Source organism: Condylura cristata, unplaced genomic scaffold (assembly GCF_000260355.1).
Source record: "Condylura cristata isolate star-nosed mole 26May11 unplaced genomic scaffold, ConCri1.0 scaffold00037, whole genome shotgun sequence".
In the NCBI taxonomy this organism is placed as follows: domain Eukaryota; kingdom Metazoa; phylum Chordata; class Mammalia; order Eulipotyphla; family Talpidae; genus Condylura; species Condylura cristata.
Window position 1 is genome coordinate 6,403,816 of NW_004567138.1, and position 14,723 is coordinate 6,418,538.

The following is a 14,723-nucleotide window of genomic DNA, read 5'->3' on the forward strand; positions in this document are numbered from 1 at the left end:
CATATGGAAAATCCACATGGTTTTTAATTCTAAGAAAAATGGAACAGACCAGGGATACTTAATCCTGTTTCATTGACCTCCGGCATCAAGTTGAGAGGGTATTTCAGGACTGGCAAAGGGGTGGTTGCTTTATACCTATCAACCAGTTGACCAGATCAAGTTGGAGAGTGAAGGCAGGATAATTTCATTGCTTGAATCAAGCAGGGAGACCTGGAATCTGTCTCAAAGCTCCAACTCCTCTTCCTAAAGGGAGGTAGGATTTTTGTAGGATCACTGGTATTTGAGCAGGACTGTGTCAGGGTGGAATGACTCATGGCTGGTTGCATGGTTAAATACAGTGTTGTGATGCCTCTTCATGGGTCACGTGTCCAGACGGTGGAGACCAAACTCCTTTTTGGGGAAGGATTTTATTATGAAAATGGTTGTTAATGGATCTAAGGTAAAGTTAGGTCACTGAGACTCCTCTCTGCATAGATTGCTTTTTAAACTTGTTTGGGTAGAATGAGTTTGACTCTTAAGCTAACAAGTATAAAAATAGATCTAATACTCTTGATAACACAAGTTTGTTTATAAGCCTTATAGATAACCCTTGGGGAGTGGGGATTTACCTCATCCCCAATGAATGAGTGAATGAAAATAGGAATACAGTAAAGACAGTGAGAATGAGCACACATACACCAAGATGACATACTCATATGCACGTTCACTATAAAAGTATTTCTGATAGTTGTTCTATTTTATTATGAGTGACTATTAGCCTCTTTGTGCTTAATTTATAAGTTAAACTTTATAATAAATTCTTTGTAAAGGAAAAGGTATAGTGTATTTCAGGTTCATAACTTTCAGTGTTTTTAGGAATCACTCATGGGGGTCTTGAACTGTATTCCTCATGAATGGGAGGGACAACTGTGTATACACAAAACACTCACACTCTGTCCCTGATGTATTGTGTATGACTGTTTTTGTACTAAGTGGTGGGATTAATTAATTACAGCAGAGAGTTATAAGCAGCACAATCAGAAGAATTTACTATCTATATCTAGCCTTTGTAGAAGGTTATGAATCTCTCACAACCTGATCCCTCAAAACCTTTAATTCCACCTCGGAGTTTCCCCCAGGTATATTTGAGCAAGAGAACAAACATCTTTCCTTTAATTTTTGTTCTTTCTTTGGATCTTCCAAATATGTCTGGTCCTCAATTCTTGTTGCTTATGAGATTAAATTACTTTCCCCACCTCCTGGCTTTCTTTCCCCTTACAGATGATTTTACACTACGCCAGCATATCAGGTTCTCAGAGTTGGGCTCCACTTTGTGTTCCTCTACTGCCAAAATTGAGAGATTTCCCCATTGCCCACTAAATTGAATAGAAACTCTCCAGCCTTTCTCTCAAGCCTTCGACTATAATATAAGCACTATCTGTCACCCAGACACGGGCATTTTTTTTTCTTCCTGTGATGAGATACTTCCTCTACTTTCTACTTCTCTTGTCCATGCTGTAATAGTTGCCTGAAGCTTTTTTTTTTTTTTTTAGCCTTAATTTCCTCCCTTTCCTGCTACTGTCTGCCTTTAAAATCCTCCCAGATTTCTTTGTGGAACTTTTCACTGTCTTTTTCTATCTGCACATTACTATTCTGTCCAAGATATATTGTCCCTAAGGGTATTTCACTTGTTTGCTGTGTTGTTGATGCTCGTTTACATCTAACCCATTATAATCCATAAGCTTGTGCAGTACAGAGTGCATGTGATCCTTTTTACTGTGTTCCTTTTAAACACTCACCATCATGTCTTCGATATGCTTAATAATTAAGTAATTGAATCACATTCGTAAAAAGTGGGCTTTTAAATTTGGATTTAATTACTGGTGTTTTAGTCTGAGGTCAATAATTAAATCCAATAAAATATTAGACCCTCTTGGATATTTGGCAATGACACTAAGTTTTATGGGTACAGCTCTTGAGGAAACCAGATGTTCCTTCTTTCTTAGGTTGTTAATGTAATGGAAAGGTTCTTTTGTTGTTTGATCACATATTTCACATTTACTCTAGAAGAACTATCTGTGTGCAGTGATGTGCTTGGTACTGTTAAAAACGTAAAAGCAGGCCCTCCATGGTAGAGCAGCGGGTTAAAGCACTGCACTAAGAAGCTTAAATCACTTCAGCATGAGTTTGATCCCTGCCCTGTAGGTGATCACATGGCCTGGCAGACCTCTCCTGACCCACCCGCTGCTCCCCTCAGCAGTGTACTTTGTTGATCTGCCTGTTCTGCTCCCCACTCTGTCTCTGGTGAATCCTCTCACTGCCCCTGCACCTCTGGCTTGTACCTCAGTTCTGTATGCATAAATAAATTTTTTTTTTTTTTTAAAAAGTAAAAGTGGTCCCTCCCTGGTGGCGCAGCGGGTTAAAGCACAGCACTGAGAAGCTAAAGCCACTTCCGCATGAGTTCGATTCCCGCCTGCTCCGGAGGAGACCACATGGCGTGGCAGACCTCTCCTGACCCGCCCGCTGCTCCCCTCAGCAGTGTACTTCGTTGATCTGCCTGTTCTGCTCCCCACTCTGTCTCTGGTGAAGCCTCTCACCGCCCCTGCACCTCTGGCCTGTACCCCAGTTCTGTATGCATAAATAAATAAATCTTTAAAAAAAAAAGTAAAAGCAGGTGGCAGACCCAGGCAATAATTCTCTTGGCTGTTTTATGCAGTCTACATAAGTCAGATTATATTTATTCTTCTGTTTTTATAAGATTCTAAGTAGAAAAAATTATATTAAAGTACGCTAAGAAGTTACTGAAATGAAACACAGGTGCTACTAAAATAGTACTTTATACTGTCCATTACTTCTTTTAATCTTTTTCTGTACATTTTCCAGGAGGTTTGAACATGGCTGTTGATCACAGTTATCGAATCCAATCAATACGAATTATTATTGGTTTCCAGTTCTGAATTTGTACTCTTAGAAAGTTGACAAAACATAGAAGTATGCCAGGCAGAGAGGCATTCCACTTCGTAATAGAATCGTTCAAATGACACGTGCTCTGAAACTGGACTGCCCGTGACCTTAGCTTCTTCAACTGGTTTCAGATACTTGGAGATTGCCGGGGGGTGAAAAACAGTTTGGTATATAAAATACAGTGTTAGAGTATCCAGCAGTGAACATCAACAATGCATCAAAACACCCCAAACCTCAACATACTTGTGGAAGAATTAGGCTTGAAAATTTAATTTTAAAATGGGCAAAGGATATGAATAGGTTTTAGGAAAAAATATCAGCTCTGCTTGCTCCTTCAACATTTTCTAGAACACAATGTTTGCTCTACACATTCATGCTGGATAGATAATAACTACATAAAATATACCCTGATTCCCTCATAAATTCCTTATGAAATAACACAAGTCAGATTTTATACTTGAACCAGCATTTCTTAGATTTTATGCTGGGAAAATAGACTATATAGCATAGATACCACACCATCCTGAAATAGCTTCTCAAATATTGAAGATCTCTATGTTTGTCTTTCTACCTACCTATTCATTCATCTGCTCAATTGGATGGCTATTGTGAAATAATTTGTTTTAGTGAAAAATTGGCAATAATCCAATTGTCTGTCATTTAAATAACCCAATTGTCATTTAAAAGCATCTATATCCTTTAAAAGTCGGACATACAAGGTATATTGGATGGAGTTTATAAAACAATATGCGGTTTCTTCTTTATGTATAAATAGTGGATACAGGTCTATTCACATGTGTTATTTGCATATGTGAGGAGTGGTGAGGAAGGAAGCATAGACAGACACAAGTGTGGAGTTGGAGGAATAGGGAGAAGAATGCATGCCCAGTGATAGGGGATATTACACCTTCAGTTTCTTTACACTTATGTTTGATTCTTTTCAAGTGTATCTTATTTTATACTTGAAAAAAGATGAGGAAATCATAGCACATTTTAGGTACAACTTTATTAAAATTTAAGAAACTTACTTGAAGGGCTATCTTTCTGAAAAATGTGGTTTTCAGGAATGGTTTTTATCCTTGAGAATTCTATGCATGTGAATTTTGTTTTATAATGAGATGGTAATGAAAGATCTCAGATCAGACTACTTTGTGTTATAGATACTAGACATACAGGTAAGAAGTCTTACTCTGTTTTACTAAGCAGGCATGATAAGAACCTGTTGTATGGTAGATAGGCTTGTTAATTGGAGAATTTGTATGTGCTAACATCATTTTCTAAGTTGCTCATAGTTTCTTATGAGTCAGAGAATTCACTCTGCTCTCTTCTATCTTTCAGAAAAGCCCAAGAGGAGAACAAGAAAGTAGTGCTAGCTGGATGTGTTCCTCAAGCCCAGCCTCGGCAGGACTACCTAAAAGGATTGAGTATCATTGGGGTAAGCTTGTACTTAATGGGGAAAAAGAAAATCTGTCACCAAAACATGTGACCACTTGCAGTTATTTCTACTTCTAGATTTTTGACAAGTGAAATGACACCTGTGACTATCCTCAACATACCTCCCTCTTCTGCTGAAGCTTTGTCAAGGCTGTAACTTTCTCATCTTAGCGCAAAGATGAAAGAGCAAACAAACAAAAGGTGCACCACAGAATGGACCTGACTACTTAATAACAGCCTGTTAGAGGCTTGGAATTTGTCTTTCTTTCCAGCATCAGCCTTTGCCACATCATTACTGTTTCCCCACCCCTCTGAACTGCTTGTCACCCTCCCTCCTGTCTGCAGATGCCTATTGTGGAATGCCCCTCCTCCCTTAAACTCTTCTCTCCATGCCCTGGCTCTGCTTCTTGTTCTGGAAAGCTGTCTCTGAGCCTTTGGGCAGTCCTTGGCAATCCTGTGTCTGGATTTCCTTTGCTTCCTCTGTAGTTACCTGACATTGGTGCTATCAACATTTTAATACATTAAAAAAAAAAAGTCACTCTTCAACTTAAATTATTGATGCTGCAATGACAGCTTTTAAATTTTTTTTTTTTAGATACTCTAACCATATTTGTCTAGCTTCCCATATGCATCATAGATAGTAGGCACTCAAGTTTTTGGTGACTGATTACTTATAAGTTTTTTGGTTCACTATCTTACCATTGTATTTTTGTATTTTTGTTGTTGGCATGTTTTTTTTTTTTCTTCTTTTTTTTTTTGCTTTTTTTTTTTTTTTTTTTGGTGGCCTTTTTTTTTTTTTTCTTCTTTTTTTTTTTGCTTGAGAGTCAGCAATGAAGCTTGAAGACTCTCCACTGTCTCTCTTCTTCGTGGCCATCACTGTCCATTTAAACACACTCAGGTTCAGTGAGTGTTTCTTGACCAGATGCTAAAATGCTGGGGCTTCATCCTTTCCAGCGTCCTACTAACGCTATATTCAGTAAGCTCTGTAATTCTCTCCTTTAAAAACACTTCATTAGGCAAAACAAATACATACAAAATAATACATGCTCACAGAGGAAATCTGTATGAACGATTGGCACCTCAATTGAGACTTATTGGCTGTTTGTTTGTTTGATGTATTATTGACAGTTTATTATGCTGTATTCTCAGTGTAATGAACTTGTTTTCTGCTGTGAAGCCCTTGCCCCACTAGCAAATTTAATAATCTTTGAGCAAACATTCTTGTGTTAAACAAACAGAACCTGAATGTTTGGGAACTTTGGTTTGTTTTCCCCATTTGTCTGTTTACATTTTGATTTCTCTTGGTTTAAAGAATGAAATGAATATGGACTTGTGAGTTATCTTTTCATGTCAGACTAACTTTCTCTATAAACATAATCCTGCTGTGTTAGGGAAATAGGAAACTAGTTAAAATTCTGTTTTAGAGATGGAATGTGGTAAAGCTTGGGACTCATCTTTGACTTCACCCCAAGAAATTAAAGTTATCAGAATAGAATTTCTTTCATATGGCACAAACCTCTTGTGTATATTGTGGTAACATTTTGTGGAACTCCATTATGGGCCTTGAAGAGCTCAGTATGTATTATGATGGAGGGGAGTTTCACAAGATAGTGTAAGGGAGGATTCCCAGTGCTGTTGCTGTGGAAGACAGTTTTCTGAAGTAAAGTAAGTCTGTGACTGTGGGAAATAAACATTCTCCCCTGTCTACTTAATTGAACATCATTTTTGTCTTGTCACCTAGTCACATTGGTCATTAGTATCCTTTAGATTTATTTTATTTTGCTCCTTTATGTAAGAAGAAATAAGAATATATTTAAAAAAATGTTACTAGACAATTTATTACTCCATCACCCCAATACAGATGTTACTAACTTTACTTATCACTTCAGACTTTTAAGCTTTGTGTAGTTTAATTCATTTTAATTACAACTACGTTCTGTTCTTATTTTTCCCTGAGCTTTTATTCCATGAACTTTATTTACTCTTTTTAGTACAGGAATTTATTATTAATGGTAATTGACAGCTATCTCAGTAAATGCACAAATTCCTTAGTGTCATCAGTCAATTTCTTTTTTCAGTTACCAATCCTGAAGATGTGGCGTAGGCCAATTGTAGTTGTGGTTTTGACAGGGAAGTAATAAAATATGCAGAGCCTCCCTGCTCCATGAACTTCTAAACCATTTAAAATTCTGCATTAATATTGCATTGAAGAATATGCCATAATTTATTTAATCTTAGTTGTTGAATATATGTATTTTTTGATATTTAGGGTGCAGACACATATATTAATGCATGCAAGGGGCTTGGGAAACTGTTTGCAGGAAGATGTTTGGTGTTGTATTGCACAGTTGAGTCACAGAGTCAAACTGCTGTTCACAGAATTTCCATGATGGAGGGAGTTTTTAGGAGAAGAAGGAAAACCAACCGTAGCTGCTTTCTATGCTTTCCATGTCCATCTCACTTCCTATCACAGAGAGGATGTGTCCGTTCTTTGGGCCTTGTGATTGAAATGCAAAGCTGCCTCTACCTGGGGCATCAGTGGGTGAGCAGAGTACTTACTGCACACAAGTTCAAAAGTCATAATGTTTCCTTGTTCACACATGGAGCAAGCATCTAATAGTTAATATTACCAACATTATAATGTGTTAATTTCCATCAGTATCAGTCTTTAGAAAAAGTATATTTAATTTGTTTGCATAATCAGAAATACAATATGGTGAGAGCATCATTTATTATCCTTTCCCACTGACACCTGAGCTGTCTAGTTGTGATGAATATTACTTGTGTGGTGGTGCGTGGAAATAAAATAATAGAATATTAAAACCAGGTGTAAAACCCATCAACCTCTGGGGTTTGGGAAGTCTGGTGTTGGTGGCAGTAACCTCTCTACTTCTTCTATCTAGGACCATAAAGCTGTGTCATTTCTTTATATAGGGAAAAGATCTTATTAGCCCAAACATTTTTCCTAGCATGGTTTATTCTTTATGTCTAGAATATATGCACTTATAAGTAATCAGTAAAATGTACAAAGTAAAGATCTTGTTAAAATTTTGCTGATCTCGAAAACATTTTATTTTGTAGTGAAAATTTTCATGTCTATCTTGGGACACGATTATGGTTAACCATCCACCTTGGAATAAGTTTTGATGCAGTGCCATTTTTTTGTTAATCATTGTGATAATTTATTTACATTGTTTACTATTTGTCCAGCTGTAGTTACTTCCAAGACCTTGTGACTACTGACTGAACACTGCTTTCCTTCCCTTCAGCTCTTTTATTGGCAGGACGGATTCTTTGAGATTCGTCAAACAAAAAGACCCAGGATGTTGTTCTTAGTTTAACTATGGTAGACAAACAAGGGATAGCAGACTTACTTTAGGACTAAGAAGACCTGACTTCAGATCCCTTATCTCCACATCATCCCCTTTCTTCCATAACTTATGAAGTGCTTCCTGTGTGCTAGTATAATCTCAGGTGCTAGGGATGCAACAGTATATAAAATAACAAGATTTCCTGTCCCCATAGAGCTTGTTGAATTCTTGGGGAGAGACATGTAGTTTGAGCCCATGAACTTCTCCATCTTCCCGGAGAATGTGGTGATGGCATCCTAGACCAGAGGGAGAGTTACTGGTGGAGAATTTCTCGAGAAGAGTCAGAAAGACAGTGTCCTTCATTCAGGAATAGATGTGCGGAAAATGATTGCTTGTAAGGTGGTGTTATTCCTCATAATAGACATTGACAATAGGAACGTTGCTTCTTACTGTTGCAGCAAATCATGTTTACAAAATGGTAACATTTTGTGTGGGTTTCTGTGCTAATAAATAAAATCTCCAACTTGATGTTGGCTTATTAGGCGTATCTTTGTAATTATATCTCCTGAAATCCTAAATAAACTGTGAGTTGGTTCACAGGTTATAGCATTTTAAAATCTGCAGTTCACAACCGAATATTTAACTTGATGCTGAAAATTTGTGAATGGTAAGACTTGCTGTGGTGCAGCTGTGAGCCTGCAGGCAGGTGCACATTTTCTGTGGAGAGCTGATCAAAAACTTGGTTTAATGCAGGTGTCCACTTAGTGCAGGAACTATCGCCAGGTTGATTTGCACTACTTTACACTTCTTTTCAGGCAGGCTGTTTTAATCGTGGGAAGTCAAACCACATGATGACTGTTTCGAATGTGAGCACTTTAATTTTGAAATTATATGTATAAATAAAGCAGCATTTGAGAGAGGCTGTTTTTCAGATTCTGTCTTGCATTGCAAACGGTAAATAAATTCATGAAGTGGAGCAGTGTCACAGTAATTGCATCTTATTTCTCCTTCATGTCTTCTAATACTTTTATTCCGGATTTTTACCTTTTATGATTCATAAGCTAGCTCTGTAACAGAATGGCGTTTAAATTTAAAAGTCCATTCGTGCTTGTAACTTCTGTGACTACTTGTTTTCACGGCCTCTGCTAGTCTTAACTATATATATACAAATCTATCACCTATTGGGTTATGAAAAAAAAAAAAACAGCGTGATTAAGAGCACAGATTGAGGAGTTAGGCCATGTAGGTTCATATTCCTCTTGTTCTTATTAATTTGTACAAGGTACATACTAACCTCTCTGTGCCTCAGTTTGTTCATCTGAAGAATGGAGGGCATATTAGAACTGAACTGAATTGAGTAAGGGTTGAATCACATAGTAGATGTATCACACTGCTTGATGACTGGCACCTAGTCTTCTGTTTCGGTATTATTTAACCCACTTACTAGAACAGTCAACATCGAGCACAGCTATCTGCTTTGGATGAAACTATTTGCTAAAAAAAAGTTGAATGAAATGTTTTTTGCCTAAAGCCACCAAATCTGAAGAGCAGTGCAGTCATGGTCAATGTGCAGAGCATGGTGTGATAAAGGCCTGTGGGTCCACATGGAGTGAAACCCTCCCTGACTTGCATTTCAAAGGCTGAGTAGTGGTCTGAGAGATGGAAAAAGGAGAAGGAGTTTCAGGAAGCAGCAGCAGCATCTCTAAAGAACAGCAAGTGTGCTTAGTGGTGCCCTCAAGAAGTATTGCAGGAAGTATATTCTGATGAGCGTGAAATTGGGAGGTGGTGGTTTGAATAGGTGTGACTTGAAAGCATGCAGATGAGTGAGAAGTAGAGTAGTGAGGCTGGGGAGGAAGTCAGAATTTAGTAGAATGCCGAGATTAGGGCGAAAGAAAGATTGTGTGTCAGACAGCATGGAAGGGTGAGAATTACAGGTGGCTGTTTCAGTGTTCGTTGTATTAATTCCTTTTTCTGTATGTTAGCAATACTGATCTTTTTTCTTTTTTAAATCTGATTAACTGAGATATGATTAACATAAATTGTAAATCACCTTAGACAAATTTTAATAAATGTAAACTTTTGTGTGAACAGCACCCCTGTCAAGATCTGGCGCATTTCCATTACACCCACGAGTTCCCCGTGCTTCTGCATAATCGCCCTTCCCTTCACACACATACTCACGGTCCTGGGAAGGCACTGCTCTCATCTCAGTCTCTGTAGTTTTGCCTTTTCCAGAATATTATATAAATGGTATTGTATCACTACATTCCTTTGTTTCTCTTGGACTTACTGTAATGCTTTCAGCGTTCACCCATATTGCTGTAATGGTTAATAGTTTGTTGCTTTTTAATGTGGCTGGAGTTGGAAGGGATTATGCTCAGTGAAAAAAGCCAGAAGGAAAAACAAAGATATCAGATGGTTTCACTTATAGGAGGAATATAGGGGAACCAAATAAGGGATCAGGAAAAAAAATAAATTAAAAAAATTAGCAGGCAGCTATAAATCAGAGACATTCTGCAGGGTAGGGGGAGGGAGAGGGATCAAAACAAGGGCTGTGGTGATGGTGCACCATAGTGACATGTGGTGGGAATTTTATGGGGTCTGCATCTGCGTATAAAACATACTCTGTACAAAAATGAACAGTGATGTAAAATATAAGTAAATAAATAAATAAATGAATAACTGAATAAAAAAGTAAATAAAAGTTTGGTGCTTTTCAGTGCCTAGACTTTTTCACGGTATGAACGGGCCGTAGCTTATCTGTTCACTAATTGATAGAAGTTAAATTTGTTTCCAGTTTGGGGCTGTTAAAAATAAAACCCCTAGAAACATTCATGTGTAGGTCCTCGGATAGATATTTGCATTCTTGTGGGCACATCCCAGGAATGATGTTGCTCAACCTTATAGCTAGTATCTGCTCAAACTTGAACGAAACTGCTGATCTTTTTTTCTAAAGCGGCTGTGCCATTTTGCTTTTCTGCCAGCAGTTCCAGTTGCTTCACGTCCTCATCAGACACAGCACTGCAAGTGTTTTTAATTTTACCGGTTTGTACTAGATATGCATAGTGTTACGCATGGCTTTAATTTTGCTTTTCTACGTTGACTAATGATGTGGAGCATATTTTGATGTTATTATTTGACATCCCTATATCTTTTGCCACCACCCTTCCCCCCTTTTTGGTGATCCAGTGACAGGAAACTTTGTTAGTGTGCACACACACACACACACAAGTATTTCTTTGGATATGAAGAAAGAACTTAATAAATTCGACTTATCAGAATTAAATACTTTCTCTTCAAAAATGGTACTGTTAAGAAAATGAAAAGATAAGCCAAGACTGGGAGAAAATAGTTGTGAAACTTGTACTTCCTGAAGAATTTATATACAGAATATATAAAGGACCTCTGCAATTTAACTGTATGAAATCAGCACTTTAACATGGGGGAAATATTTCTTTTTGTTACCGTTTTTCATTACCTATAAAAACCTTGCTATGGTATAACGTGCAATGTTGTGGGCAATGGGTAGGTAATATCTAGTGTGGTTTAAGATCTGATAAAAGCAATTCATTAACTTTTAAAGCATGAAAAGGATTTACTTGTCAATCTGTCTGTAGTTACTATGATGGACACTTACAAGCTCCAAAAATCAGGGATTTTGTTTCTTACCATTTTACATTTTTACATATTATTTTTGTACTAGTATGGTTTCTAGCTTAATGGATACTTATTGAGTGAATGTTAGATAGCTCTTGAACTTAGCTCTTCCCATATTCTGTTACTCCAGGAGCATTTATTTTAAGATTTTCCTTTTCTTCCTTTGTGATGTTATCTTACTATTCCATATTTGGTTCTTAGTATTTATTTGTACGACCCAGAATAAGTTACCATTAAGTTGCTTAAAACAACACATACTTGTCTAGAGATCAGAAGTTGGACATGAGTTTTACTGGGCCGAATCTGGTTGTCAGCAGGATTGCATTCTTCTTGGAGACTCCAGGGAAGAGTTCTTTCTTATTTTTTAATCTGTTAGGTGCCCTCCTCCACCTATTTCTTGACTGATGACTTCCTTCTTGGAAGGCAGGCAGCAATACTTGACTCTTTTTTGTCTTTCTCTCTTGGTCTGTGGATGGAAAAGACTCAGCTTTTCAAGTCTCATGTTAGACCAGACCCAACTGGATAATCCAGATTAATCTCATCATCTCAAGGTCTGTAATCTTAATAACATCTACAAAAGTCCTTTGTCATGTAAAATGACTTTCACTGCTTCTGTGTTAGAGGATTCACACATGTTGGGGAGGTGTTACTCTGCAGCTGAGAACATTCTTTCTCAGTAATGTGTTACATGCGTGACATGCATTACTTTATATTCTAATGCTGCTTTTTGACTATATCACTTCAGGAAGTTTTTTTTTTTAACCTTATAACATGTCTTATTAATATTGTCATAATATTCCAAACAATGTTTTTCTCTAGATTGAGTTTAACATGTTGAATTTTATTATTCTTGAAATTTTTATTTCTACTATAGGAAGCTTTCTAGGTATTTTAATTGGATTGAGAGGAAGAACTTCCTGGTACTAATCCTCACTTTGCTGGTGTCTCCCTAGGCTGGCTTCATTTTCAGTTAGTAATTTTTATCTCTAACTCAGTGTTAGTTGCTGGCTGGTACCATTCAGGTGAAACACATGCTTTATGTGTTGTGTGGAATGCGCTGTCATATAATTTTTGATGAAAGGGTTATTTCTATCATTGGAGAAGAATTTCTGTCAATGAAGAGATGAAAGAAGTCGAAAATACATGGGAAGATGTGAAAGTTGTGGTCATAAAGTTAAACCACATGTAGTATCAAATGCCCTTTTATGCAATTCATTAGTAGGCTTGCTACAGGCTAGTGAATTCTAGAAATGCTTCTTCCATCTGGTAGAGTTGAAACACGTTGAGTGAACCCTGTGACTACTCTGGACTTCCCCAAATTTGAGACGTTTGGAACTTGAACTCTTCGTTTATAGAGGTTGGGACTTTCCTTAGTAGCATGGAGAAAACTTTTTATAAAGAAAACTTTTTTTTTAATAGAGAAATCAGTATGATTCTCAAGTAGTCAGATGCTACTTTTTGGATCAAACTCCCATTGTGGTAAAAGTGAAAAATCTGAACTTACATTTGATGGAAAAGACTTTTGACATGTATAGTTCTCAATAGAGGAAATGGGAAAGGGTTTTTTTTTTTTTAATTATTTGTAAAGGTTGACACTTTATCAGAGTTTTAAAGTTTGGGTGTGATTTTTCTTAATTGGAATGATATTGATAGATTGTCCTAACTTATTATATGAATCAGAATTATAACTAATAAGAATGGTCCTCTGTGTCTGTGTATCTATAGCATATTAACTCTCTTCAAAAAGAATTTGAGATATTTGGAATAAAATGAAAGATGGTAAAATACTAGATAGATTTATGCAAGTATAGAAAGAACCACACCAAGTTTTAGAAACACCACATTTTAGAAACACGTGGATAAACTGTAGGTGTTCTCATTCTCGGTGTAGTTAGCTGGAGCAGTGCTGTTAAAATTGTTCTGTGAACCCTGTACTGACTTCCTTTTGTAAGTGGGATAAAATCTGAACTGCGTAGCTTGAGCCACAGGGTCTCACATCAGCTTCCTTCCTTCATTATTTGACAGGTCTCGCCTGCTCCTCAGCGCATCCTTTCTGTTAGACCTTTTCCCTGCTCCATCCATACCATGTGTTTTTGGACCCACTGTGAATACTTACCAAGAATCTAAGTGGCTATGCTGTGCCTTCAGCCAGAAAAATAACAGTGGTATCCACTGCCTGGACTGTTGTGAAGGTCGCGTGTGATAGTGCACTTGAGATGTTGGCATAGATTCTGGGTTATAGAAGAACATAATATATATTCTGTATGTTAGCTCAGTTATTACTGTTAGTTACTAACTTCTCTGGCTGCTGGTTGTGCAGAAAGAAAAAAAAAAACAACAAAACACTTCAAGTGCATACTAATGCAGGATCTCTAGCTGCTGGCTAGGATCAGCTATTCCCAGCCTGGACATTTGTTTTTCAGCCTAGTTGGCAAAATTGGGTTTGAGGTATGTACTTATTTTCTAGGGCTGGAGCAGTTGCCACAAAGTGAGTGGCTATCTTAGCCATCTCCTAAAATGGAGCTCTCCAGGGAACTTGTCAGTAGCCACACATGACTGTCGAAATGAATTGAAGTTAAAATACATATTCCCTGTCACAGGAACCTCATTTCAAATACACAGTGACTCTACTTGGCTGGTGGCTGCTATTAGACAGCACAGTCTCTGAACATTTCCATCATTGCAGAAAGTTCTATTGGGTTGCACCACTCTAAACAATGAGGAAGGTTTAAAATGGCACTTGTACTTGTTCTTGGTATTTCTGTATTAGGATTCCCTCCCCCCATGTTTAGTCAGAAACTTGGAGTAGCTCATAATAGTTAAATACTTTTATGAATTTCTTCGTAAAGTTCTGCAACAGAGTGACTCATTAATGTTATTTATGAATTGTTTATTCACCAACTCCTTTCTTCATTGTTGAGAGCATATGGAGTCAGTAATAGAACATACTGCATGTCTTTTTTCCCCCTGTGTATTTATAACTAAGTGCTTGAAGGACACAAGATACTGTTTTATTTATTTCATTTCAATTATATGCTAGAGATGAAACCTTTGTGTATTCAGGATTACGACTTATAGCATTCATTAACAAAATTTTTTATTCCCCCCCAAAAAAAAAACCAGAATTCAGGACATCCTTCATTTTTGTATGTGAATTAAAGTTTGTTCTCTCATTCTTTTGTTTTTTCTTCTGTTTGCCATCCTGTACTCCCTTTCACCTCCTGACTTTTCCCTCTTCCATTAATTTGCTCCCTCTAATCTGCTCTTCCTCTCAATTCTGTCTCCTCTTCTCTTCATTTTTCCCTGTAGCTTCCTCTGATAGTCTAAGTAGAAATGTAAATGTTTCAGTATGAAGAAATCACTAAGTGATTTGACAAG

At 37.2% G+C, this 14,723-nt stretch overlaps 1 protein-coding gene across 2 annotated transcripts in view; it reads left to right on the plus strand.

Annotated features, from left to right (window-relative positions):
- Positions 1 to 14,723, plus strand: part of CDKAL1 (CDK5 regulatory subunit associated protein 1-like 1) — a 604,990-nt gene that overhangs the window by 162,518 nt on the left and 427,749 nt on the right. For both annotated transcript variants that reach the window (XM_004693314.2, XM_012732965.1), the window contains one exon: positions 4,282 to 4,378. In XM_004693314.2, the coding sequence (XP_004693371.1) occupies positions 4,282 to 4,378 (97 nt within the window). The remainder of the gene's footprint in view (positions 1 to 4,281; positions 4,379 to 14,723) is intronic.